The 24,465-nt window shown below is 36.8% G+C and overlaps 1 protein-coding gene across 2 annotated transcripts in view; it reads left to right on the top strand.

Annotated features, from left to right (window-relative positions):
* Positions 1–24,465, top strand: part of DNER (delta/notch like EGF repeat containing) — a gene marked incomplete at its 5' end in the record, with an annotated part of 116,180 nt that overhangs the window by 82,556 nt on the left and 9,159 nt on the right. The window contains 5 exons of one of the 2 annotated variants that reach the window (XM_082056366.1): positions 2,272–2,496; positions 12,678–12,800; positions 15,535–15,648; positions 16,710–16,841; positions 22,518–22,767. In XM_082056366.1, coding sequence (XP_081912492.1) covers positions 2,272–2,496; positions 12,678–12,800; positions 15,535–15,648; positions 16,710–16,841; positions 22,518–22,767 — 844 coding nt within the window. The remainder of the gene's footprint in view (positions 1–2,271; positions 2,497–12,677; positions 12,801–15,534; positions 15,649–16,709; positions 16,842–22,517; positions 22,768–24,465) is intronic. The other variant, XM_082056367.1, reaches the window with a different exon arrangement.

The raw sequence follows: 24,465 nt of genomic DNA on the forward strand, positions 1-24,465 counted from the left end.
CAATCTGCAGTTGTGTGTGGTTTTTGTTTGTTTGTTTTTTGTTTGTTTGGTTTTTGTTCTGTTTGTGGTTTTTTTGTTTTTTTTTTTAATTACTTTTAAAAAATTGGATTATTTTTTCTTTGTTTTTCATTCCATAGCTCTGGTCTAAGATTTATGAACTTATGAAGGGAATGTGACTTTTTAAGTCATTTGTCCAGGACCTACTATTTTCAGGATGCTCATTAAAATCCTGCTGCAAATGGCGCCCAAGAATATCCTAGGGTTTTTTTCCATCTATTCCCTAGCTACAATAATCCAAGTTTTGTTAATTCTCTGAGTAGATCCCTGTAGTACACTCTGTGTGTGTTACTCACCTTTGTTTAATATCCATCTTCCCTTCTTCCTTATGCAGTTCATTTGAGCGTTTGTGGTTCTATAAAACATGGCATGTGTCTCCTTGAGGAACCTCTTAAGATATTTGAAATTAATTGCCAGTCTGTATTTTTCCTCTGTGTGTCTGTGTATACTGGAAACTTTAACATCTTTAAGCTGATTATCTCTGCCCTCACTCTTCAAGTCTTGGAACTCAGTCAAGTTGACAGACTCAGCTCAGTTCACTCGTTCTTTCTGGCCAAGGTTTTCAACAAATCTAATCAATCAAGAAGAAACTGTAGAATTTGAATCTTCTAGTGAACATTTGGAGGTTTTTTGTTATGCTTTAAAATGTAAATTAATCTATTTGTTATGTGATTTTTTTTTTCATAAATGCCAACTCCTGACTTGCTATCCATGATGACAGTGCTAGAATTACAGTTAAACAATGTTGCAGTTTAATTCACCTGAATATCATGAATAATTATAAAAGAAAGAAAAAGAAAATGCCCTAAAAGTAACACATCTGTCAAAATTAAGTGAAAATATTTCCTGATGAATTCTACCTTGCTTGAAATGTGGAATGACATTGTTTATAACAAAAATATTTTCTGAGTCCGTAAAAGATAATGAGATGCAGTAAAGTATGTGTTGAATGTGGTATTTCATCTCAATTTTGGTATTCATCACAAGCTTTATGCAATATAGGGGTTCAGCTTGAATACATCAACTGCTTTTAATCCAGCAGCAGGACATTATAAATACAAAAACTATAGAAGTAAGGCAAAAAATCTGCATCATTCCATCAGGGATAAGATTTCAATAGTGAGTTTTAATCCAAATTGACACCTGTCATTATTTGTTTTCGTGCTCCAAGTTGCTGGCAGGCTGCTGTGTAACAGACACCTCTCCTCTGTCTTGATCCTTTCTCTCACCATCAGGCACATTTTATGGTTTGCGTTTACTCTCCCTGTTAGAATAGATCGGTAGAACGGGTGTGATGGGTCCTGAGTGGAGGCTGGCCCGATTTACTCCTAATTCCCTATTCCCTGTGATTAGTGTTGTAATTTTAAAAGCTATTCTACAATGTAAGATATTCCAGGGAATTCTAAGCCTGAAAAGTGGTGGTCTGTATGAATGGACCAAATACTCATTAAAAATATTAGATTTGAATGGGAAGGACAGTTTTATCTTTTCTTTGGAGGGGTGGTAAAATTTTAATATTATTTTCTGACTTGCTCTTTCATACAATAACAGTGCTTCACACTGCCATGTATGTGATGTCTGTGATATATGTGATAAAAACTATAGTTAGTATACTGCATTTTTTTCATGTTATTTTTTTTCTACATCTGTCTAAAACAGCTCCCTTACAAGGATATCCTTTAATTTGTGTCTAATTTTCACATGATGTTTTTCAATAAATCATTGTCTCTCCTGCTAATTAGAAGTATATTCTTGTAAAAGGTAATATTTTAAATTATTGAAGCTCTGGTAAACTCATGTGTTGCTTTAGGGCTTGTTATTCTTAACAGACGCATTATGGAAATTTAAAAAAAGGTCAGTCTTGGCTTTTCATTTTTCTAGGCTTGTCTATTCCTGATCTTTAGAAAATGTCTTCTTTCCTTGCCAGATACACTTTGTAAAGTGGATAAGTACTGTCACATTCAACAAACATTTTTGCACTTCACTGCCTTAATCATATGATAGTATGATTCTACCTGAGACATCCTGTATCATACCATGTTAATGGGTAAAATTAGAAGTTAAAATATATAGGAAATCTATATTTTTGTAATTTTCATAGAATAATAAAATAGGAGTATAGATATGTCAATGGCTTACTTTTAATTTGGTGTAGTTATTAAAAATGTATGCATACCAGAATGTTTGCTTATGAAAACCATTTATTTCTTTCAGGGTTTTTAGGAACCTCTTGTGAAGACAAAATAGACCCTTGTGCATCATCTCCCTGCCAGAACAATGGAAGCTGTTATGCAGATAGACTTGCCTTCTCATGCAGTTGTAGTCCTGGATTTACAGGACCTACATGTGCTCAGTTGATTGACTTCTGCGCTCTGAATCCTTGTGCACATGGCATTTGCCGCAGTGTTGGCACCAGCTACAAATGCCTCTGTATCCCTGGTTTGTACCAGTTACATGTTTTGTAAATCTTCTAATCTTTTGATATGTAGAATCCAATATATAGTTAAAAATTACTTTTTTTTCTTTTCATTATATAAACCACATTGAGCAGGTGTTCTACTTGTTTAGAATAATGAGAGGAATCTACACATTACATTTGGAAAATCAAAAATTGCAGAGTGAGCACTGAAAATACACACTGAGATCTGTGTGGCTTGGTTGTTATCTACAGCTGTATTATAAAACCATAATCTGCAGGATAAATCATTTTAAGGTGAGGTATCAGTGTCATTGAAATCCTAAGATTTGGTAGAGAGAATGGAAAATGTGACACTGATCATTGGGGAAGGAGTGGAAACAAAGGTAAGAGAAGGGGAAAAAAATATTGGCTACCCCAAAGGGTTTAGTTCTGCCATCCATATTTACATAAATGATCTCTTTTCAGAAGTTTGAGTGATACTGTTTAGGTGAGTATAGCTAGTAGACTCAGCTGATAGTATAGCATGGTGTCTGCATAGCTTTTCTTGATCTTTGCTTCATTGTGCCGATGTAACAGAATATTGGGGTGCTTATAGCTCCCTTTGTAGGTTTTGGCTATGGTAATTAATAGGCGAAGTAGCAATTGAATGAATGATATTATATATTACGCATCCACTACTGCTTAAGAACTTACAGAGTGAAAACCTGTAATCATTGTTTTGATTTGAATAATTTTGGCTGGTTTTTTTTTTTTAATTATTTTTTAAATCTGTTCCTATAAAGTTATAGACTTGAAAACTGCAAAAGTGAAGGACAAAATAAATTCCCAGTGTACAAGGGATAAGCTAAGGAGTGTATTGAATGGTTGGTACCTCTACATATACATAACACTGTGGCATATATGTTGTTCTCTGAAGTTTCTTTGAGAGATACCTTCTCTCTGTGGCTTTGCCTTGTGGGAAACCAGTCGCAGTTCTCCTGCTCTTCTTCCTTCCTTCTCAGTAGGCTGTGGAGGTGTCCTACCAATCACAAAGGTTTTGCCTGTAGTAGGCAAGTACTTGGATAGGTGGTGAGTCTGACCACGAGTACATGCCACATCCAGATGTTTCTTTTTAGCCTGTGCATACAAAGAAGTCAGCTTCATTCTCTCACAAAAAGTTTGTCCTTTTCCTTCCAAGACAGAAGCCCACAATCTGTTCCTGGAAAACTTCAGGTTAGGATAGTGAGTCTTTGGACAAAAATGAAAGTAAAATAACTGTTTAATATGATTTAATGTATTATTGGCATTTTGAGGAGGAAAGTTGTCTAAAATCTGCTTGGTATGGCTTTAGAGCAAGGTGAAATGTGGAGAACTATGCTTTTTTCCTTGAAGAGTGAGCTTTCATCTAAGATTCTGTAGCCCATAAAACTGGTATCTCATCTGAAAAGAGACCCCTGAAGACACAGGAATTGCCAGCTAATGTCTTTATCTTGGCTGGTATATTGAGTGCACGCTTCAAAGTGTTGCTGTCAGTAACTGATGCCCGCGAGTTTCAAGGAAACTCCAGATGTTGAGAGTAAAGTTTGAAACTGCTTAAAGATTAAAGCATTCATCACTTCGGAGGAATAATGGATTGATTTTTGAAAATAAACCATCACTCATTAAATCAAACAATGTGGTAAGAACAGGTTTCGGCATTATGAATACCTCAGCATAAGGTGTCATGTTGTGTGGCAAGATTCTCACTGATGTATGCTACCCTGAGAGAGAGAACACAACATGGTTGTGTTGTTTCCCAGTCTTATTGCTGAAATTTTCTTCTTCTTGCAGTGTGTTCTGATTTTTGGAATAAAGATACTTTTAGTAATAGATTAGACAACTGGCTATATAGTACTTAGTGCAGTTACAAAGCCTGTCTGTATATAATACAACTATCCTTATCCAGAGCATGATATAACAGTGAAGTCTGGTTTGACTAAATTATATAAAGCCTGTTGAAAAAAGGTAGTTTTTGGACTTCAGTTCAATGAGCAGTCCTAACTTTTCCAGACTGTCTGGTTTTCTTACATTGATTGTGATAGGTCTGATTTTAACTGCCATAAAAACCACTAACCTTCTGTGCATTTTGCATTGAGTTATTTTTCCACCAGAATGGATTAGCTTTACTTGTGAATACAGAGAGTTTGTAATGAAATCTACTAAGGCAGCATTTTTAGAAGGTGTCAGGATTAATCACTGCTATTTGGAGAAAAGGAAAGAACCATCAGAACTTGTTTTTGGAGAGGTACTCATAAATGAACAGAAGCTAGTGCAAATTTGTACTTTGGATTTGACAGATTTATAATTAAATTACATATCTCTTTATAATGGATAAAAATATGAAAGCAAAATGCAGATAATACCACAGTAGTGTTATCTCATAATTCATTTGTTGTCCAGCAGATGTGAATTTATACATACAGGGTTATAAGAATCTCATGTAAGCGCTTTAACCATTGAGATGTATTAACTTATTTAACAAAAAAAAACCACCACAAATGAAAGCCTCCATTTTACAGATAGTTTTTCAGAAGGCATTCTCAATTCTTGTGCTTGCAACTTTTTGGAAACCAGAGCATAGGTAGATGTTTGTGGCATGATGGGTCCAGATGTTCAAGTGACCTCAAGTGCTTTCAGCTCAGATGTTTCTGTGAATGGTGTGGGCAGTTATCATCTGAACAGAAGAATGGCATTATGTAATGCAGAAGAGTATTTCCTAACATGCCGTTTGTTTTATACATTTCAGGAGGCGAAGATGATAATTCTTTCATTACAAATTTCCAGTCTTCCTTTTTGAAGTGTTCAATTGCTTTGCTGTTCATTTGCATAATAGAGGAATCCTTAGAGAAAAGGACTGGGTATTGAGATGAAGAGCAACAGGCCTAATCATAGTTAAATAGAGCGAGCATATCCTGTTTTACTGAGAGCACAAACTAGAATTCATATCAGTTGATAATTAGTTCCCTGTCTGACAAAATATCTTTTTGATTGCAGGTAGTCGAAATTGCCAGGTGCTGTTTTCCTAAATTCATTTTTAGAACAGAGAATTTAATAGTTTGATATTTACCTCCTCTTCTCCTCAGCCAGCCCCCAACAAACCCCCCCCCAGGACTAAAGAGCAAAGGGAACGAAGAGGAAAAAAAAAGGTTTGAAGTGAAAAAAAACAAAACCACAAACCCCCAAAACTCCCAGAAAAACAAACCCAAACCTGAAAGACAGGAAAAAAGCACTCAGCAGGTAGGAATATGAAAGTTACTTGGTAGTATCAACCTGTTCCTTGCTTGGCTAGTGAGTATGTTGTTAACTTGTTATAGCAGGAACTACTGCTTTTGTAGCCATTGAATGGTACAAGTGGTTAGGGCATGGTCAAGAAAAGTCTGTACGGAAGTTCTGTGTCACACAGGACTTAAAAGTAGTCTCACGCATCTCATGTTATGGAAACTTATTTTTATTTAAATAATATTTGTGCATTTAAAAGTTAGATAGATGAGAAGCCATAGAGGCTGCATGCTCATCTTTAATCAAACTCTGTTGTTTTGCTCCATGTGTGAAATTTAGGGGAAGTATTTTAAATTTTTTTTTTTTTCCAAAATTTTGTAGACTGCTGTAAACTTCACTTTTTAAAATGACAACCTGTTTTAAAAAGACTTCCCTCTACAAATAACATTACTTGCTTCATGTGAAGGTGAAACTAAAGGTCACATTATGAGAGTTTGTCATTAGTGTGTCAATAATTTAAAAATCTTGGATAACTTATTTCAAAAGGTCATTAAAGAACTTCAGCCAAGTGATAGCAAGGTAAGAATAGAGAGAATTGTTGATTTTCTTCTGGTAGGCCTTTTTTCATTGTTATGACATTATCATTATATGATTTTTTTTTAATTTAGTTTTTAATCTTAGTAACAGGATTTGAACCAATTACCTTCAGAGATTTTCCTTCTGAGTTAAAGGTATAGTAGGTAAATGGGAATCACTTCTTTGTAGAACAGCATTTAGAAGGCATCATATTAGGCACTTTGCCAGTGGTTTGAATAATTATTGCGTGTAAGGCAGATGAACAATTAAACCTGAGGATTCCTATGTTCCAATTCCTATTAAAAAAAAACCCTGAAGTAGTCACTATAGAGCATGGCCTAACACAGTTTTTATATCTTCATCAAAAAGTAGTTTGATAGAGTGGATGAATTATGTCGCTGGTATATTAAAAAGCTGGATTCTATTTACAATTTTGCCTGCAGAGGCTTTAATGGTCTCTGTTACAGTTACTTGTGAAACTGGTGAATAAAATTTCTATGCAGTTCAGTAGCCTTATGAAGGGTTAATAATAAACATACTGAACTACAGAAAGATATTACCATATGTTAGTAGGAAATAAATTATCTATACCTATAGACCCTGAGGTTTTCTGGCTTGCAGGCTCTCAGCATCAGTGTGCTGGCTTTGAGACTATTGACTTCTTTGTACAGGAGTCTTTCACTTTCAGACATGTCCCTGAGATAATATGCATTGGTTTTTTTAGATATATTAATGACAATGTTATTAAATGACACTTTAGAACTCTCTTCTATATGGGTTATATGGTATATCTGAAACATACGTATTTTAAAACTTTAGAACCTGCTGCCTATATTTTGTTCTGTTCCAGGATGTAATTTTTTTTTTTTTTTTGAGGTATTTGACTAAGGTTGAGATTTTTTATTACAGAAGCAAACCGCTGCAGAGTTTTGCTTAAATGTGTGACCTGAATGCCATCCTTCCTTTATGCACAATTTCTACCAGCAGCCATAGTGTCAGCTGGATTTTAATCTGTGTTACTTCTGCCTCAAAAATTAAATGAGAGAGGAATTTTAAACAGTTCCAATTAGCCCAAGGTCTGTGAAAGTCTCCTTTTATGGTAGGCAGTTTGATATCTGTGCTTTTTTGGTCAGTGTGCAGATTTGAAGAATGATAAAGGACAGTTATTATACTTCATATCTGCACAATTTGCAGAACACACACAACAAGACATTTACTACTTTTTTTATTTTTGTGTATCGGCTTTCATTATGAACATTGTCATCTAATGGCTTATATAGAAAAGCTAATATGTGTAAGCTAACTTGGAAAGCAGTCTAATACTTTTGAATGTTCCCATTTCCAGAATGGAGGGAAAAATTGTTATTGCTAAGTTGAATGTACTTCCTTTTCAAATATCTTATGAGAGGGCTCTGGGGAATTCAAAAGCCTATGCAACAATACCTACTTTGTGTTATGTGTGTGATTTTTTCAATTGTTCATGAAACATTAAATGTTTAATTATATGCTTACATAACCCAATTATTATTATTATTAATACTTATCACCTGGCCCTTTACACAGTGTTTGGACATTAAATTCATAGTTTGCGTTGTGTTTTCATGCTTACCCTATGTTACAGAACTAATCTTGATTAAAACTTTTGTGCTCATTTGTTGGCTTTCTCATCTAGAGCCTGGCTCATGAAACCAGTGTAATCCCATTCTGTCTGTTCATGGAATGTTGATTTTGTCCCCGAATCCCAAAGCAGTTTCTTCCTCCTCTTAAAGCTTTTCTCCTCTTTACACTCCATTATTTTAATAGAGCTGCTGTTATCAATTTCAAATGCAAATATTTAATATATTATTTTTATTTTTTGTAGCCCTAAGCAAAGAAATCTATCTAGAAATGGAATAATGTAATATCACAGGAAAGCTTTGAATCTGACTTTCTTAAAGACATAGAGTATGGAGTTTGAAACTGCAAAGGCATTAAACATCTGCCCTCTACTTTATAACTATATATGATACCACATACAGACTATTAGAAAAAGACAAACAAAAACCAACCAACCAAAAAAAATCAGCAACCCAAACAAATCAACAACAAACAAACTAGGAGAAAAAATTCCACAGGCTATGAAGAGTAGTGGCAACTTCAGAAGTAGTACCGTGGAGGATGTTTCCTCTGCACTTGATTTTTTGCTCACATACCTTAACAGATGCTTATAGAAAAGTATGTTTATCTCGGTGCCTTTGCAGAGGCCAGTGCAGCATTTATCTGTAGCAGTAGCAGTTTTTCTTTGTCTTTTCCCTTCCCACATTTTGGAACTGGGGAGGAAATGCAAGCCCTGGCAGAAGTGACTCTAGGTTACTTCCAGTTCCAGACTGTCTGTGAGCCCTTTATTGCCTCCATTTCACCATCTTTGTTCCAGTTCTACACTAAGACAACTATTCGTGCAATCTGACCATGGCTGGTACTGGCATGCCTTCCTACCATCCTGCCATCTGGAGCAGATGATCTCTCTTTCTCTTCTTTAATTTCTATATAAGCTCAGACTTTAACCAAACACATTTACTTCTTGACTATATAATGTGCCACTGTGCTAGTTAGTGGCCATATATATGAACTGCTGCTGTTCTCTACAAAACAGAGCTCTCTTGCATTGTATCCCATTAGGCCTTCTCATACAGATGGGATTTTTGCCCTGCTGCCTTGATTTGCTGCTGTGTTAAGCGTGGATAAGCCCAGAACATCTCTGTTGAGGAGCTAGTGTTTAAGAAAGCCTCAAAAGCTTTCAGCTTCGTTCTTAATTGATTTATAAAGGGAATAGTAATCTTCTCCCTCTCTTTTGTTAACCTGATAGTGCAGATATTCTCAAGACTTTGACAAGCACTGCTGTACCTTTTGCTCTGTCTACTGCTCTCAAAGGCTTTGACAAAACCTATGGCTTCCTCTCATCAGGCTGCATGACACAGGTTGTGTATTCCCTTTCACGTTTTCTCCCTTTGCAATTTTAAACATAGCCATGTGCAAAGAGAGTGCACCTCGACAAGTAGCTGTTTGAAGACCATGCCAGAAAACATCAGGCAGATATCCTGGCCTCTTCAAGGCAGCCTCTCTGCTGCGTAAGAAACAGAAAGAAAGATTTGGGAATCCAGAGAAGAGTGGCAACGGATCTGTTCCCGCCCTTGTAAAGACCAGTAGCAGAAGGACAGTCATGTTGAGGGAGAAGAGATAATACAGAGACATCTTTATTTTAGGGTTTTTTTTAGGTTCTCTGTCCTTTTCCCAGCCTCTGAAGAGAGCACACCAGTATGGGATCATCATTGGCAAGTTCTGCTTGAGTTCATGAAGGTGCTGTTGTTGAAGGCATATCCAGTTTCTAGTGACCTGGAAAAAAATAAGTTTATTACTATTAGCTGCCCTTTTGGAAGGTGCAGTGGCCCATGTGTTTTTTTCCCTGCTCAGGACACAGCAGCTGGAGAAGTGTTGTTAATGTAGGTATTGGTTTTCTTTCCGAATATGTCCACAGAAATGTTATACACCTCAAAAGATGCATATAGCCGTGTTTGGCATTGCTTGTGAACATAAAAACAGCAGAATTGCAATGCAACCAGAAAGAGAGCAAGAGCTGTACTGCAGTCTGTTATTCTGAAGTTGTCTATGAAAAATTTTCCTCTTTCCATCTCAATTCTTTAATGAAAATATAGAAATTATGAATGTAGTCTTTTTACGGATATATGTATGAATTCAGTGTAATAATATATATCAGTATAATTTAAAGCAGTAGTACAAAGCAAAAAGCTGGAGAATGACACGGTGTGTCTTAGCTTCATGAGAAGAAACCTGCCTTTCCCTCGGGTGCCTGGTCCCACGGCAGAACTTTCTCCATCACAGCAGTGACAGCAGAAGGAACCTGCTGGCACCAGGGTGAGGACAATGAGGGTGAAATTGTGGGTGGGTGAGATCTGCCCTCTCGTGGGGAGAGAAAATATCTCTCCACCGCTGTGTGCAGTGTCTGACAGTGGGGGCTGTCTTAATCCCTAGGAGGTGATGCGATATTTCATATTGTTTTTGGAAACCAGGCAATTATTCAGTCACAAATTTCCCTCTGCTCCCTTTGAAAGGTGAGAAGTGTGTAACACATGGAGATTTTTTTTTTTTTTCCTGAAAATATCTAATTACATCTGTGTTCAACACAGGGAATTCCCATATTTTTTAATAAGTTTTCTGGTTTTGGTGGTTTGTACGTTGGCTACAGATGTCATGACATATGGATATTTCTCTTTAACATAAGCTAGATAGACTTCATCAAAGGCTAATAAAAAGCCCATAACATTTACTATATTTAATTCGATATTGCCTGGCCAACAGCTTTGGAGAAAGTGGTTCTGAAATGGTTCTTAACAGGCTACTAGTCCAGCTAACTATTTACTATGAAAAGACAATTTTGTGCAAAATCAAATGGGTAATATTGCATAACCATCTTGTGCAGTACTAACTTCTGTTATATCTTCATACAGTTTTATTTTTAATTATCCATAAGAGCGAGGGGGAATGGAAATGATGTCTGGAGATGCCATTTGTTGTATTTTCTGTGATTCTGTGAGAATTCTGGAGAAAATTTAGGCCAAGAGTTTGAATATAGAATGCCACTTACTAAGATAAGAATCTGCCCCTCTCTGGTACTTTGTTTGTGAAAGTTACCCTCATTTCCTGTCTGTAAGTTTTGCCACTAACTGGAGATTATCTGAAGAAATAAAATCATATTGCAGAATCTACACTTTGTATTTTAAGCCTTTTCACTGGCATCTTTATTCTTGCCAATGGCATCTTTATTCATTTTGTGCTCATTCATCTCTTGCCTTTATAGTTATATGTAATGAGTAAATCAGGTTTTTAAAAAGTTTATAAACACTGTTCCAGTGCATGGTGTTATATTATAGGTTACAAATACATATTCATGGTATTATATCACACTAATAGCAGGTCAAGGGGAGTATTGGCTATGGAGTCAAGAAGGTTAAATGTTTAATGGATTTAAGCAAAATTAATCCATGGTAGAGGAGTGGGAAGAATGCCCTTATGTACTGTTAACGTATCATGCCATATATAGACTGTATGACTGCTCTTTGTGAATAAGTGCTTTTCATATGAAAGCATATTTGAAGAACTCCTTGTGCCCTCAAAGAACGGGGAAGATAAAAATACTTGCGCAAATTGCCCCATACTTTTTTCATCAGTCAAACACAATAGCAGTTTTGCAGTTATCTGTGCTAATGATTGTGCAGTGCTTATGGTGCATTTAAATGCATCATTTATACTTACTAAGCATTATGACCAATCTATTTTCTTTTTCTTGTTAATGAATTAATTGCCTATAAATATAGACATTATTTCTGGAGTTGGAAAGCCCCTGCTGTAAGAAAGAAAAAAGAAAAAAAGAAAAATAAAGAAAATAAACAAAAAGGCAAAAGGAAAGAAGAAAGAAAACTTTTCAGTAACAAAAATATAACCTGGGTCAATTGAAGAGGAATTATATAAGCTTCTTGGTATCAAATATGATAGTCTTCAAAAAGACCAGGCTTATGATTCTTTGAATTTAGTACTAAGTAACCAAAATGATCAGGCAAAGATACTTTAGCATTACAGCTGGTTTATTTCTGCTCTTATATTACACTAATTTATGCTGTTACTTTATATGAATAAGTACTACTTTGACCTGATACACCATATCTAGAAAGTCATTTCAACTACTGTTAAGACTGATAATGATATGACATGTTAAATAATGAGCAAAGTGCTATTTCAAGTGGATGAACTCCTTTATTTCTTACCTCATGGCCATTAGCAGGTCTCAGCTTTTCTGTGCTCCTACTTTCTTTATCTGCATAATCAGACCATAATACCTGCCTACAGCTTGGCAATATTGTAAAAATTAAGTATCTTAATGCCTCTACAGTGTCTTGACATTGTACAGCATTAAAGTTAGAATACATTATCATTCTAACTACTGTTATACAATTATCACCACTTCAATACAAGGTGGCTTTGACGCAAGGATCTGAGAAAGCCAGGAGACACTTCGATATTAGTTTATCCCTTTTTACAATCAGAGTGTGTTTTTTCACATTGTTCAGAGTGAACTTGGTCACCAGCCTCTGTGTTTATGGCCTTGCTGTGCTTTATCACTGGGACTGAGGCTTTTCTCAGAACATTGTGCTTCCAGGATTTTTTGTAATCTCACCTGGGGAGCAGATGTCCTTAAAACTGATGCTTTACATGTGTCTGTCTGCAGAGTGTATTTCAATAGCAAGCAACTGCCCGCAGTCCATAGATGCTTAGTTGTTAATTTTTACTGGGAAGTGTTTCATAGTTTGTTTTATTTCCTCTTTGTGTGGTTTAGGTTACCATGGCCTCTACTGTGAAGAGGAGTATAACGAATGTCTTTCTGCACCCTGCCAGAATGGAGCCACCTGCAGAGACCTTGTCAATGGTTATGAGTGCGTCTGCCTTGCTGAATATGAAGGTGGGATGGGTTCTGCCTCTTGTTTTTTGAATTGTTCCATGTACTGTTTTATGGTATGTTATCTTACAAAGAGAGATACACAATATCCTCTAGTAAGCAGAAACAAATCCCACATCTAAAATTAATGGAAATAACTTCAAGGTAGATCCTGATCCCATAATCTTTATTCAAATGAATAGTTGAGATTTACCCTTTCTGTGAGAAATATATGTCCTTGTCTGGGACAAATGGCTTCTCTCTGTTCTTCTTAGGTGTACTTTTTTCTGCTCTTTTTAAAATATGTTAGAAAGTGATGGGGTTTTAAAACAAAACAACTGTTAAATAACATTTTTTGTCAGTATTGTTAGGAGCCATTACATGGAGGGCTTTCCAAATTATTTTTTTATTTATTTTCTCCAGTGATGTGAGTTAAAAACATAGTAATAAAAGATTGAAACAGATTAGCACAAAGGAGTAAAAATTGGAATTTTACGTGGATTGTTCATTTAGAAGATCATAAAGCCCAGAGACTGTATTAGCTCTGTGACTGCTTTCCTGTGTTGACGGCAGCTATTCCTAGATACACTCAAATGGAATTGGTCTTTTGTGTTTCCTAAGTAATTTTTAAAACAGAACAGAAAAGCATGTGTTTTGCTATACAAAATCTTTTATCTTGCAGTAGATTTCAGCTTTACACAGAGCAGCACATACCAGCTCTCTGTGACACATTCCTCTGTGGAGAGTTAAAAGGATACTTTTTTGTATATTCTGTTTCAACTCATGCTGTGAGAACATTTTGAATGTAATTATATATGTTATTACTATTAACATACATATTTTACATAGAATGACTATGTATTAAGGAACATTACCCCACCATTTTCTCATTAAAAATATCAAGCCTTATCTGTGTTGATAAGTAACAGTCGCTTAACAGCTGCTTGAGGCTAAATATGTATTTCACGCTGGTGATTGCACTGCTCTTTGACAATCAATACAGAATCCATCATTTTAGAGGCTTAGGGAGGAAAAGACCCTCAGCTTTTCATGACAGTTTAGAGAACTGAACCGTAATGTTATGACTTCGTGTTCTGTTCTCAACTGATCTGTACACACTGAAAGCACTGTGTGTGCAGCACATCTCGCTTCAGATGAAAGCAGGGACCTGGTCCTGTGAGCAGCTTTTGCTCATTACTGAGCTTGCTTTATTCCCATACTTAAGGTTTTCAGTGACACTAATGAATCGAGCTGAGGTACTCAGCTCAAGATACTATGTGGGCCATTAAGGACCTCAATTTTAGCACCACCAAGCCAGACCTCCCTGATTGCAGTTCCCCGGCCCTGCTGCCCGTGCTCTCCAGGCTGGCACACAGACAAGAGCGGGACCAAGGGATGTGCCAGCCTGTGCCCAGGGGCTCCTGGCCCTGCTGCCACCTCCTGCCCACTGCAGGCTGCTCAGGCTAGAGTGCTCTGCCTTTTGCTGCTGACAGACTGACCGAATTATTTCAGCAGTTCTGTAGCAAGTGAGTATGTGTGTGTATGTATGAAAAGAATATTTAAAATAAGTTGCTTTTATATAATTTTCTAATTATCACTATTAACTTGAGATTATTGGTTTTGTATGACTCATATAAGTTTGCATTGCTATACATAACTGCAGCATAGAACACTAGAGAACTAAGTTTATTAATTTTAATGTGTTTGTAATTTATCACATAGAAACACTCAGAAGCCTGTCCTGCTCTTCAGTTTTTTGAAATTCTTGTAAAATCATAAAAATGGGAAAACTTGAAGATAGTTTAGGGTGTTAGCTAAGCTGTCACTTTGGATTTGTTCCCAAGCAAAGAATGGTAGTAAGACTTAGATTTAGACCTAAAACTTATATTAATGCATAAATTTAAGCAGGTATTTGAAATGTAAGCTAATTTTACTGTAAGGGATATATTATAAACTAAGCCCCACTGCTCATTCATTATTCACATATGTACTTTTTTTTTTTCATCTCTCATGCACTGCTTAGATCATTCATGTATTGAGTTTTCTATTTTTATCTGAAAAGTAGATCCAGAGAAAAAGATGCATGTAGCAGTGGCAGTAGAGCCTCTCTCCCCATCCCCAGGTGGGAGTCTGTTGTCCTTTATGTTCTGCACGCCAGATACGTCTTGCACTGTCTTCTGCAAGGCAAAGCAGCGGAATTCATGTAGCCCACACCTGAGGATGAGGAATCAAAAGCAGTGGCACGGAACTGATCAACCGATTATTTACTTTTAGCTATACATTTGAATAAATGAATGTCTCTTTTTATTGCCTTAGTTATGCTCCTCATTTTCCTGCAAATGTTAGTAAGAGTCATCAGAATGCTTACGTATATTGTTAAATAAGTTATCACAGAAAATTCTTACTGAAGAAAATTATGGTTTACGTTTTATTGAAGAATATTAGATAGCTAATCAGATTATGCATTATTATACCATTGGTTTTTCATAGAAACACCTTCAGTTCTTGTTAGCAGAAATCTCCCTGCCTCTCTTGTCCCAAAGCCTCAGTGGGTGGGAAGAGCAAGAGGAGGCATGAGTGTGAAAGTTTAGCTACCGTAAAAGATATGGTGTTTGTCTTATGGCATTAGCCTAATAGGACAGGATTGGAGGCTGCACATCAATGTGCTCTTCCAGGTGAAGTTCAGTTATTGCATGTACTGATTTCATGCTGTCAGTATAGGTCACGTTAATGGCAATTACTAATTTTACCTTTTCAGGAAGGCACTGTGAATTATATAAAGATCCTTGTGTTAACATCAACTGTCAGAATGGTGGCACTTGTGACAGTGAAGGTCTAAATGCTACCTGTATTTGTTCACCTGGATATACAGGCAAGTAATTTGTACATTACATAGAACGCCTAGTTGTCAGTGTTCACTGTGTCCAAAAGAAGACAAATACCAAGTAAGACTCTTGTCTCTTCAAGGACACAAATTAATTTGGACTTTGCTTAATCGTAATCTGTCTAGTGAGAATGAAAACTTCTTGATATTACTTAAAACTGCTTTGAGTTTTTAAAATTTTGCAGCAAAAAAAAGCCTATTACTAAAGATAACTTACTGAACTAACAGCTATTTAACATGCTTTATGACCTTACTGCTTGAGAGTAGATTGCATTTTAAAAATAACATTTTCTAGACTTCCAGGTAAGCCAATATACTAATTGGACACTGTTGAAACTGGAAAATGTTTTAACATTGACCTTAGTTACTGTGAACTAAAGAAATAACTCATTCCATTACCTTAATATGCAATTGCTAAAAGCCCTAAAGTGCTTGTTATGAGTCAATTTACACTTTCAGAGTAATGGCAAGCAGCCCATTTAATCCTTTGGCCTTGTATTTAAACTGACATGATTGGTGTAGCCCCGATATCTGCTGTCAAGATAATTTACAACCACATGTTTTGTTAGTCATGTAAGGTAATATCCAATGTTGTAATAGATAAACCCATTCATAGCTGTTTCATAGATCAAATGATAGTTTGTGATCTGTGCTAATTAAAGGACATTTTTTTGAGGATACTTAGCTTTCTGTTGTACAGTGGCTGTTTCTCAGAAGTGCTGATTATCTACATTATTGCATAGCATTTCTGAATATACATGATAAATTGTTATACCGCATTCTGTTGGGATGGAGTTTATATTTAAAGAGACACACATAATTTGGGTGAGATTAGTCAAGTCACTTAGCTTTCAGATTTTGTTTTTACCTGGTTCAATGAGGATAATATTTCCTTCTTGGATGCTATGTGAGACTTCTTGGAACAGTTATAGAATATTTTTGCTATTGAGCTATTATGTGTTTTACAGCTAGAGAAAAATAAAATGACTGATGATGTACCTGCTACATGAGGCATTTGCTATATAGATTTTTTTTTTCTCTGATATAAGGTGAAGAATGTGAAATTGATGTAAATGACTGTGACAGCAACCCATGTCACCACGCTGGAACTTGCATAGATCAGCCCGGAGGTTACACATGCCACTGTCCACATGGTTGGGTCGGTGCAAACTGTGAAATACGTAAGTTTTGTAGTTTTCTAAATATTTCTAAAAACAATACATTATAATAGAGAAATTTATATTTGTCTCTAAATACCTATCAGCACAACAACTCTCAATCATCTGTAAATTATCAAAATTCTGTTAAAAGTATTTTATTTTAATCCATAACATTTAAAATGTGGCTATGAAAGTTAAAAAATTCTGTTTCTGGGCACCCTGCTTTCAGATGTGATGGTCTCTCACAGCTGGGCACTAGGCAGTTTGCCTTTTAATTGCAGTTATGCTTCAGAGCTTACTTTGGGTGAAGTGTACTTCCACAGTGCTATAAGCATAGTCCTAACAGGCTGGTATTGACCTATGAGCACCTGCAGTTGTAGTAAAGTTTCAGCAAAACAGTTTTTAACTTGCTTACCTAAGGAAACAAGTCCTTTGTAATTGTGCTGTGACTTGTGTATGCATGCATTTACCAACTTTTTCAGGAATAACTTTTCCAAACATAAGCCAATTTCAACCAAATTTGTTAGAAAGGTAAAGGTCTCCATACCAAATATTTCCTAAGCATTTAGTAAGACTTAGCGAGGTTCCACTGGTGGGTCTAGTGAAGGAACAGCTTCAGTATGATCTCAGTACAGAGAAAAGCTTCGGTATAATTGCAACCTGATGGACAAGTAGAGAGTCCATGAGAGGAAGAAAGTATGAAGCCCAGCTGTGGAGAGTTAAAGCAGAAATTAGGCTTAATTAGTTCTGCTGCTCACTGAGCTGCTTTGTATTTCCCTGATGTCTTGTCCTTGGGCTACAGATGTTGTCTTTACTAGGGAATTTAGCTGTGTATTTAACTGCTTCAATGCTCAGATACTGTGGTCATAGATCCTCTCAAGATATTATTCAGAAACACAGGTTAAGGGGGTTTACACCACTTAGCACACCTAATGTTGCAGGGATAGGTGAGAGATTAAAAAATAAACAGAAAGGAACACAGAGAGCTCCTATTGTACATCATGAGAAAATATCTGCACAAAGGCTGGAATAAAAAAATGTTTTCCATATCTCATTTACACAAGGAGCATATGAAGATTATTTTTAACTCTCTTTTACTGAAATGCTGCTTAAACTTATTGACTGCTTTTTAAATTTGTTTCTATTCTTGATGTTAGTCCTTACTAACATCATAAGACAATTCTGTTCTCACCTGGACTGACACAAAAGTTTTATATTGGCGTGGTTATGACATCCTCTCCCTGTAATTGTTGGTTGTGAATTAACTTCCAGTGGTTTCTGTTAAAAGCAAAGACTACAGAAGAGCATAGTTAGCTAGTCCAGAGATGGTACCAGCTCTGCCTTTTTGTTGTCTCTGTGAATGGCACACACAGTTTCCTGTATGGTGCTGGCACCGCAATGTTGCATGCTATCTGTATACCATATTGCTCATGCTAAAAGATGCTCAGATCAGCTTTTACTGACAAGGCTGTTGTTAGTGATCCCTGAAACGTGCACGTCCAAGTTGATCAACAAGGCAGTGTAATTCTGCTTGCCTTAGCTAATAAATGGTGGGCTGACAGACAGAGGAGTGTAGTTCTTGGAGACAACGATAATAATCTTGGAAATGTACTTCCTGCAGTGCCTTGATATTATAATAATTACATTTCTGTTATGTTATGGAATGGATGCCAAAGGGAAACAGACAGGCTTGCATGCTTTCTGAGTCTGTCCTATGTGAAATCAGTGATGCTTGTTCTGGAGTCCTCCTTTGGTTCTCATGCTCTAGTCACTAAGAGTTTGGCTGTTTGCACCACCGATGCATAGTGAGGTGCATATAAACACATGGGAAAATGGGAGAAGCACAACAGAGGGCCGAAGTAGCCTTTTCCTACTGTCCAGCTACTCAGTTATTCTTGCTTCCCCTTGTGAGGGACACATGCCCCTAAGCACTATATGTGACAGGTAGGTTCACGCTTACATCTGTGGCTGGTCAGTATTAGCTCCTTTCTGACCTCATTTGTAAGTATATGAGAGAGAGACTGAATAAAACTCTGCTTCAACTTTGTTCTCTTGAGCGAAGGCGTTGTCTCTGCTGAAGTGTGTATTTCTTTACATGTAGCATCTGTTTATACTTGAACTGCAATGGCCTTGTCTCCTGCTCAAGAACTTGGGTTTTCTGCTTGCATTACACACTCGCAAACTGTGTAGGATAAAATGATGGAAATAAGCAACAGCACTTTGTTCTTGCTGTTTTAAGCCTTTAACTGACTATTTTGTTCTTCTGTCTCGTGACTACTGTGACCGGAGGCAGGGAATTATCTGAGCGTTAACTGGCATTGATAACACTGCCAGGCTGATTCTCAAGCAGAAATATCAGACCTTTTTTTCCATCTCAATATTTGGAGGATAAATCATATCGTATTGTTCATGGCAATTGTTCTTAATTGAAGAGGTTGGAACTAGTGTATTTTTTTTATCCAATAAATCAAGATAGCTAATAGACTGTATGTATATGATGATAATAATATAGGATATATAAAAAATGCAATCCAGAAAATTCTGGTTTGGATTAGTCTTGAAGGAATGAAAACAGGAAAAGAAAATCTTTGCATACTCACATAAAGATAAGTTTTTAAGAGCAATTAAGTGTAAAATTTGAGGGTTACCAATTGTTTTTTCAATAAGCTTAGCAGCAGCAAATGTCTGATGTTCTCTTGCTATTAGAGTCACCTTGACACAGCATCAGTGTAAAATGATGTGTTGTTATGGGGCACTATGATACTTCACAATAGTCCAATGTAAGTGTGGACATGCAGCCTTTCAAATCCAATGCAGTGGCTTACAAAAAAGCTGTGGAAGCTTTCCTAAAGCACTTGGATTTTACCAGGTATATAAAGGATTATGCAGATAGAGAGGGACTGAGTTTTAAAGAAATCACTTTGCAGAAAGGATTTTAAAGTATTTTGATCTGCAGATTTTTTCTACAGAACTATGTTTCCATGGGAAGATCTTTGTGCTCATTGTCTTTCCCTAGGCTACGCGTTGACCAACTGATGCGAACACAATTGTAATAATATCTAGAAAGGCCAAATCCAGCTCTTTTATAAACAGATGCAGCAATTTTGATCTCACTGGAGTTCAGTCAATGGCATGCTGGCTTTCTGTTCAGCTTCAAAGACTGAATCTGATAGTAAATCTGCCTCTGTTCATCTTTCCATATCTCCTTGTCATATTATATTGTTTCAGCAATTTGTACATAATGATTAATAAGGCATTGAAAATTAAATTTAAACACTGGATACTGGCTTCCTTTGCATTGGACCATCCCTCTGAATGCTGGAAAAAGACACGGTGAAGCCAGGCTTCAGGCTTCTCAAGGGGGGGACAAGCTGTTGTTCAGGAGTCATTTTACTAAATGAATCACGTTTTATCTTTTGTGATTTTCTGTTACTAGCCATGAAGGATGCCATTTGTCTTTTTTTTTTTTTTTTTTGTAGAACAACTCTGTATTCACTACTAATAGTTCCCCATTATTTTCACCAGCTGTTTTATCTGCTTGGAGCGACAATCCTAACAGAATTTCAGGGTTATCTTCTTGTCAAGCTGTACTCTTTAATTTTCAAGTCCTGTATATACAACAAACAAGAGAAGATATATGTTGCATGGATGAACTGTGGTCCTTACCAGTATTAGCAATAGGATTAAATCAGTCTTAATTATAAAGATGATATTTTTCCTCTCAAAATTTAAATGTATTTGCATAGAAAAGTTAACAAAGAATTCACTGTAAAAATGCTTAAAAAATATCTCACATGAATTCTCTAATGCTTGCTGGTTATTTGTTAATATCATTACCTTTGCCACTTTTGTAATTATCAATCTAGTTGCCAAGTTAAGCCAAACCATGTGGTTACTTGAAAATTAGAATTACAAATCATTTGTAGTACAGACTATGTGGCACACATTGAAATAAAATTCTTAATTAATTTTATGAACATTACTATGACAACGGAATACTGTGATTTTGGCTTTCCTATGTTATTTCTAATTTTTGGAGTTAATCTTCATATTTTTATCTGGTGAGGAAGAAAGGAGGAAATTTCTCTCATCCTTATAACCCAGAGGTGGAAGACACAGAGTTTAAATCAGAACTGTCTGGCCATATATCTGTGTGCATTAGATATGAATTTGGCCTAGTCTGACAACCTGACAGAAACAACCGTGTGTGACGAATGTGCCGCAGAACAGAAATAGAAACCCATCCCAACATGCACAGAGCACAGCTGTATTCTCTGCCTTATATCCTGACTGGGCAGATTGCAGGAACAGTACTTTAGAAACTGCATTATTCAGGCTGATCAAAACTTCACTGATCTCTGAAGCAGATAACACAAACAAACAGTCCTGTAAACTCAGCTCACATTTGCAGAGGAAAGTCTAAACAAGCCCAAGCTCAGAGGTGCTCCAGGACAGCCTTTACTACTGTAAACTAAGAGCAACTATTTCTTCAGACTCTACCCAGGTGAATCTCCCATGTTACAGCTTCAGGATTTCTCCCTACCTTCCTCTAAAATGGATTTATTTTTTTTCTCCACTTATACATTCCCCTGTATTTCTGCTATGGATGGAGATGATATCCACAGATGCCACTGAACTTGTGATTCTAGCTCAGATGCTAAAATCTGTTAACTACCATCAACATCCTTGAGAGTTGGCTTCTATGAATATCCTAAATTCCCAAAGGATGTGCTTGATAGCCCTGTTCCCAGACTGTTTGTGTAAAGGGAGTTTCTAAAACAGTGCAAAGCAGAATTCAGTTTGAAAAAGGAACAGTTACCTTCTAGAAATAACTTCTGCAGCATGACAGATTTCTGTAGTCAGAGTGATTCAAGCCCATTCCTGATTTGAAATAATTTATGAGACCATAGGCTTAGAAAACTGCCAAAAATGAACCCTAGAGGGAAGTATAGGTTAATTAGAAATACTCTGACCCATGCTAGAGAAGAACAGATCTGAAGACATAGGCAATTAATAGACAATCTGTTTGGCATTGATAGACAGTAGTTTGGGCATCAAGAATATTTATAAAGATCTGGAATACATAAATACAAGAAACCTCTTCCAGATTGGCTTTACTTTAAGGTGTAGTTTGAGACCTCTCAGGGAAATTATGCTTGAGAGAAGACTCCAGTGAGCTCAGTACTCTAGCAGCTTAGGAGATGCCCTTTTTGTCCTTGAAATGCTGGTTTTGAAGTATCAGCAGCCTGGTGGAGATAGGCATAACAAAAGCCTGTGTTTCAAAGTAAAAAACCAAGCATTTTTAATAGGTATTAAATGACACATTTTAGTGGAAGGGTTCTCTAACTATTGGAACAAACTGCATAGAGAATGGGTGGATTATTAGAAGCTTTAATATAAAACCTGCCTGCCTTTAGAAAGTGTATAGCATATTATAAAATAATGCTAGAATAACTTTCTATGGCTTGGGTTATACAGGAGATCAAACTAGATAAGTGTTCCTATACTGCTATTCAAATTTGTTGCATGTTAGGCATGGTGACATACTCATAACAGAGCCTAGGAATGTTCAAATTACATATTCCCCTAGCTTCAAAAGTCTCCACAGACATTTTGAAAGTGAATACCATAAAAGAATTCTGTTCAGCAGGAAGGATATGAATTACTAATTAATTATAACCTTTCATTTCTTATCAGCAGATCTGCAGTGGAAGTCCGGGCATATGGCAGAGAGTCTAACAAATATGCCCCGTCACTCCCTCTACATCATAATTGGGGCTCTCTGTGTAGCCTTTGTCCTGATGCTGATCATCTTGATTGTGGGAATTTGTCGCATCAGCCGCATTGAATATCAAGGCTCTTCCAGGCCAGCCTATGAAGAATTTTACAACTGTAGAAGCATTGACAGTGAATTCAGTAATGCAATCGCTTCAATCCGACATGCCAGGTTTGTTCTGGGGATGGTAATTTAACAGAAATCTGTTATGATATGTAATTTCAGGCCATCTAACTGCTGTTGGCAGAGGACGGGCTGCTTCACCATGAAGAGACAGGATCACCGGTGTTGCTCATTGTTCTTTTTTGATCCCTATTCTGTTCTTAATCAAAGTGTGATAATCCAGCACAACTCCTTAAAAAAGGAGGGAGTTATTCTGAATTGATTTACTGTAACTTGTGAAGAGGGACAGATGCAGAGTTCTTAGCCTGTAAGATCTTCTCTTTGGAATATATATACTCTTTCACTGATACACACAAGTAACTTGATTAGATAGCAAAGTCATGTTGATTTTTGTGACTGATTTGCCAGATTATTTAGTGAGACTCTCTTAAAAACACTCATTTCTGTGCTCCTGTTTGCCTCAAAATTAAGATCTTTCTTACTTGCTTTCCCAGAGATTAGTAATCTTTGACTTTTAATTTTAATGGAGCATTTGCAAGCCAGGGCATTGGGTGTTAGAATAATACAAAAGCAAGACTGAAAGGGATTCAAGAGCTCAAGGGTAAGCCATTGCACTGACATAGCATTAATTATAACTAACTCTCTGTGAACAGTTGTGTTTAAAAGCCTCCAAAGGAGTTAAATAGAATTAGAAAGGACTTTTCTAAAATCCAACTTAGATGTTCTTTGCTATGAATTAGGGTGCTTCTTTCTTACTGCTCTTCAGGTTGTCATACAAATAATTTATTGCTGTTCCCTTTATAGAAATCATGGACATCAAGTGGTGTGTGTATGGCCCCTTTTTATAATAAAAACAATCAGAGCAAAACAACCCTTTCCTTCCCTAGACTAAACTAAACCCATTCTTTCAGTGTCTCTTCCTGGATCATGCCAACTTCTTTATTGTATCCTTGGAACACACTCCAGTTTATCTTTCTCTTTCTTTGAAGTGTTGTCCCCAGCTGGAAATAGTTATCCAGCTGGAGGTTTACCTGTACCAAATGAATGGAGTACTCACCTCCTCTGACTTATTTATGGTATTCCTGTTCATACATCTGAAAATGAAACCTACTTGCTTTTTTTTTTTCTTTGAAATTTTATTTGCATTAACTAGTGACTGATGGTTCTTAGAGACGTGGTTTAGTGCTAGAGTTAGGTTGTGGTTGGACTCGATGATCTTGAGGGTCTCTGTGATTGCCATCACAGAAACATGGTGGGATGACTCTCATGACTGGAGTGCTGCTATGTGTGGCTACAAGCTCTTCAGAAAAGATAGGCAGGGTAGGAGAGGTGGAGGGGTGGCTTTGTATGTTAGAGAGTCACTTGACTCTGTTAAACTTGAGGTCAGCAGTGACAAGGTTGAGTGCCTGTGGACCAGAATCAGAGGGAAGTCCAACAAGGCTGACATCCTCGTGGGTGTCTGTTATAGACCACCCAACCAGGATGATGGAGATGAATTATTCTACAAGCAGCTGGCAGATGTCTCAAAATCGACGGCCCTTGTTCTTGTGGGTGACTTTAACCTGCCGGATATCTGCTGGGAGCTCAATACTGCACAGAAGAGGCAGTCTAGGAAGTTCCTAGAGTGTATAGAGGACAATTTCCTTCATCAGCTGGTAAATGAGCCTACCAGAGGCAAGACCCCGCTAGACCTACTGTTTACAAACAGAGAAGGGCTGGTGGGAGATGTAGTGGTTGGAGGCCGCC

This window comes from Streptopelia decaocto (genome assembly GCF_964273445.1).
Source record: "Streptopelia decaocto genome assembly, chromosome: 6".
In the NCBI taxonomy this organism is placed as follows: domain Eukaryota; kingdom Metazoa; phylum Chordata; class Aves; order Columbiformes; family Columbidae; genus Streptopelia; species Streptopelia decaocto.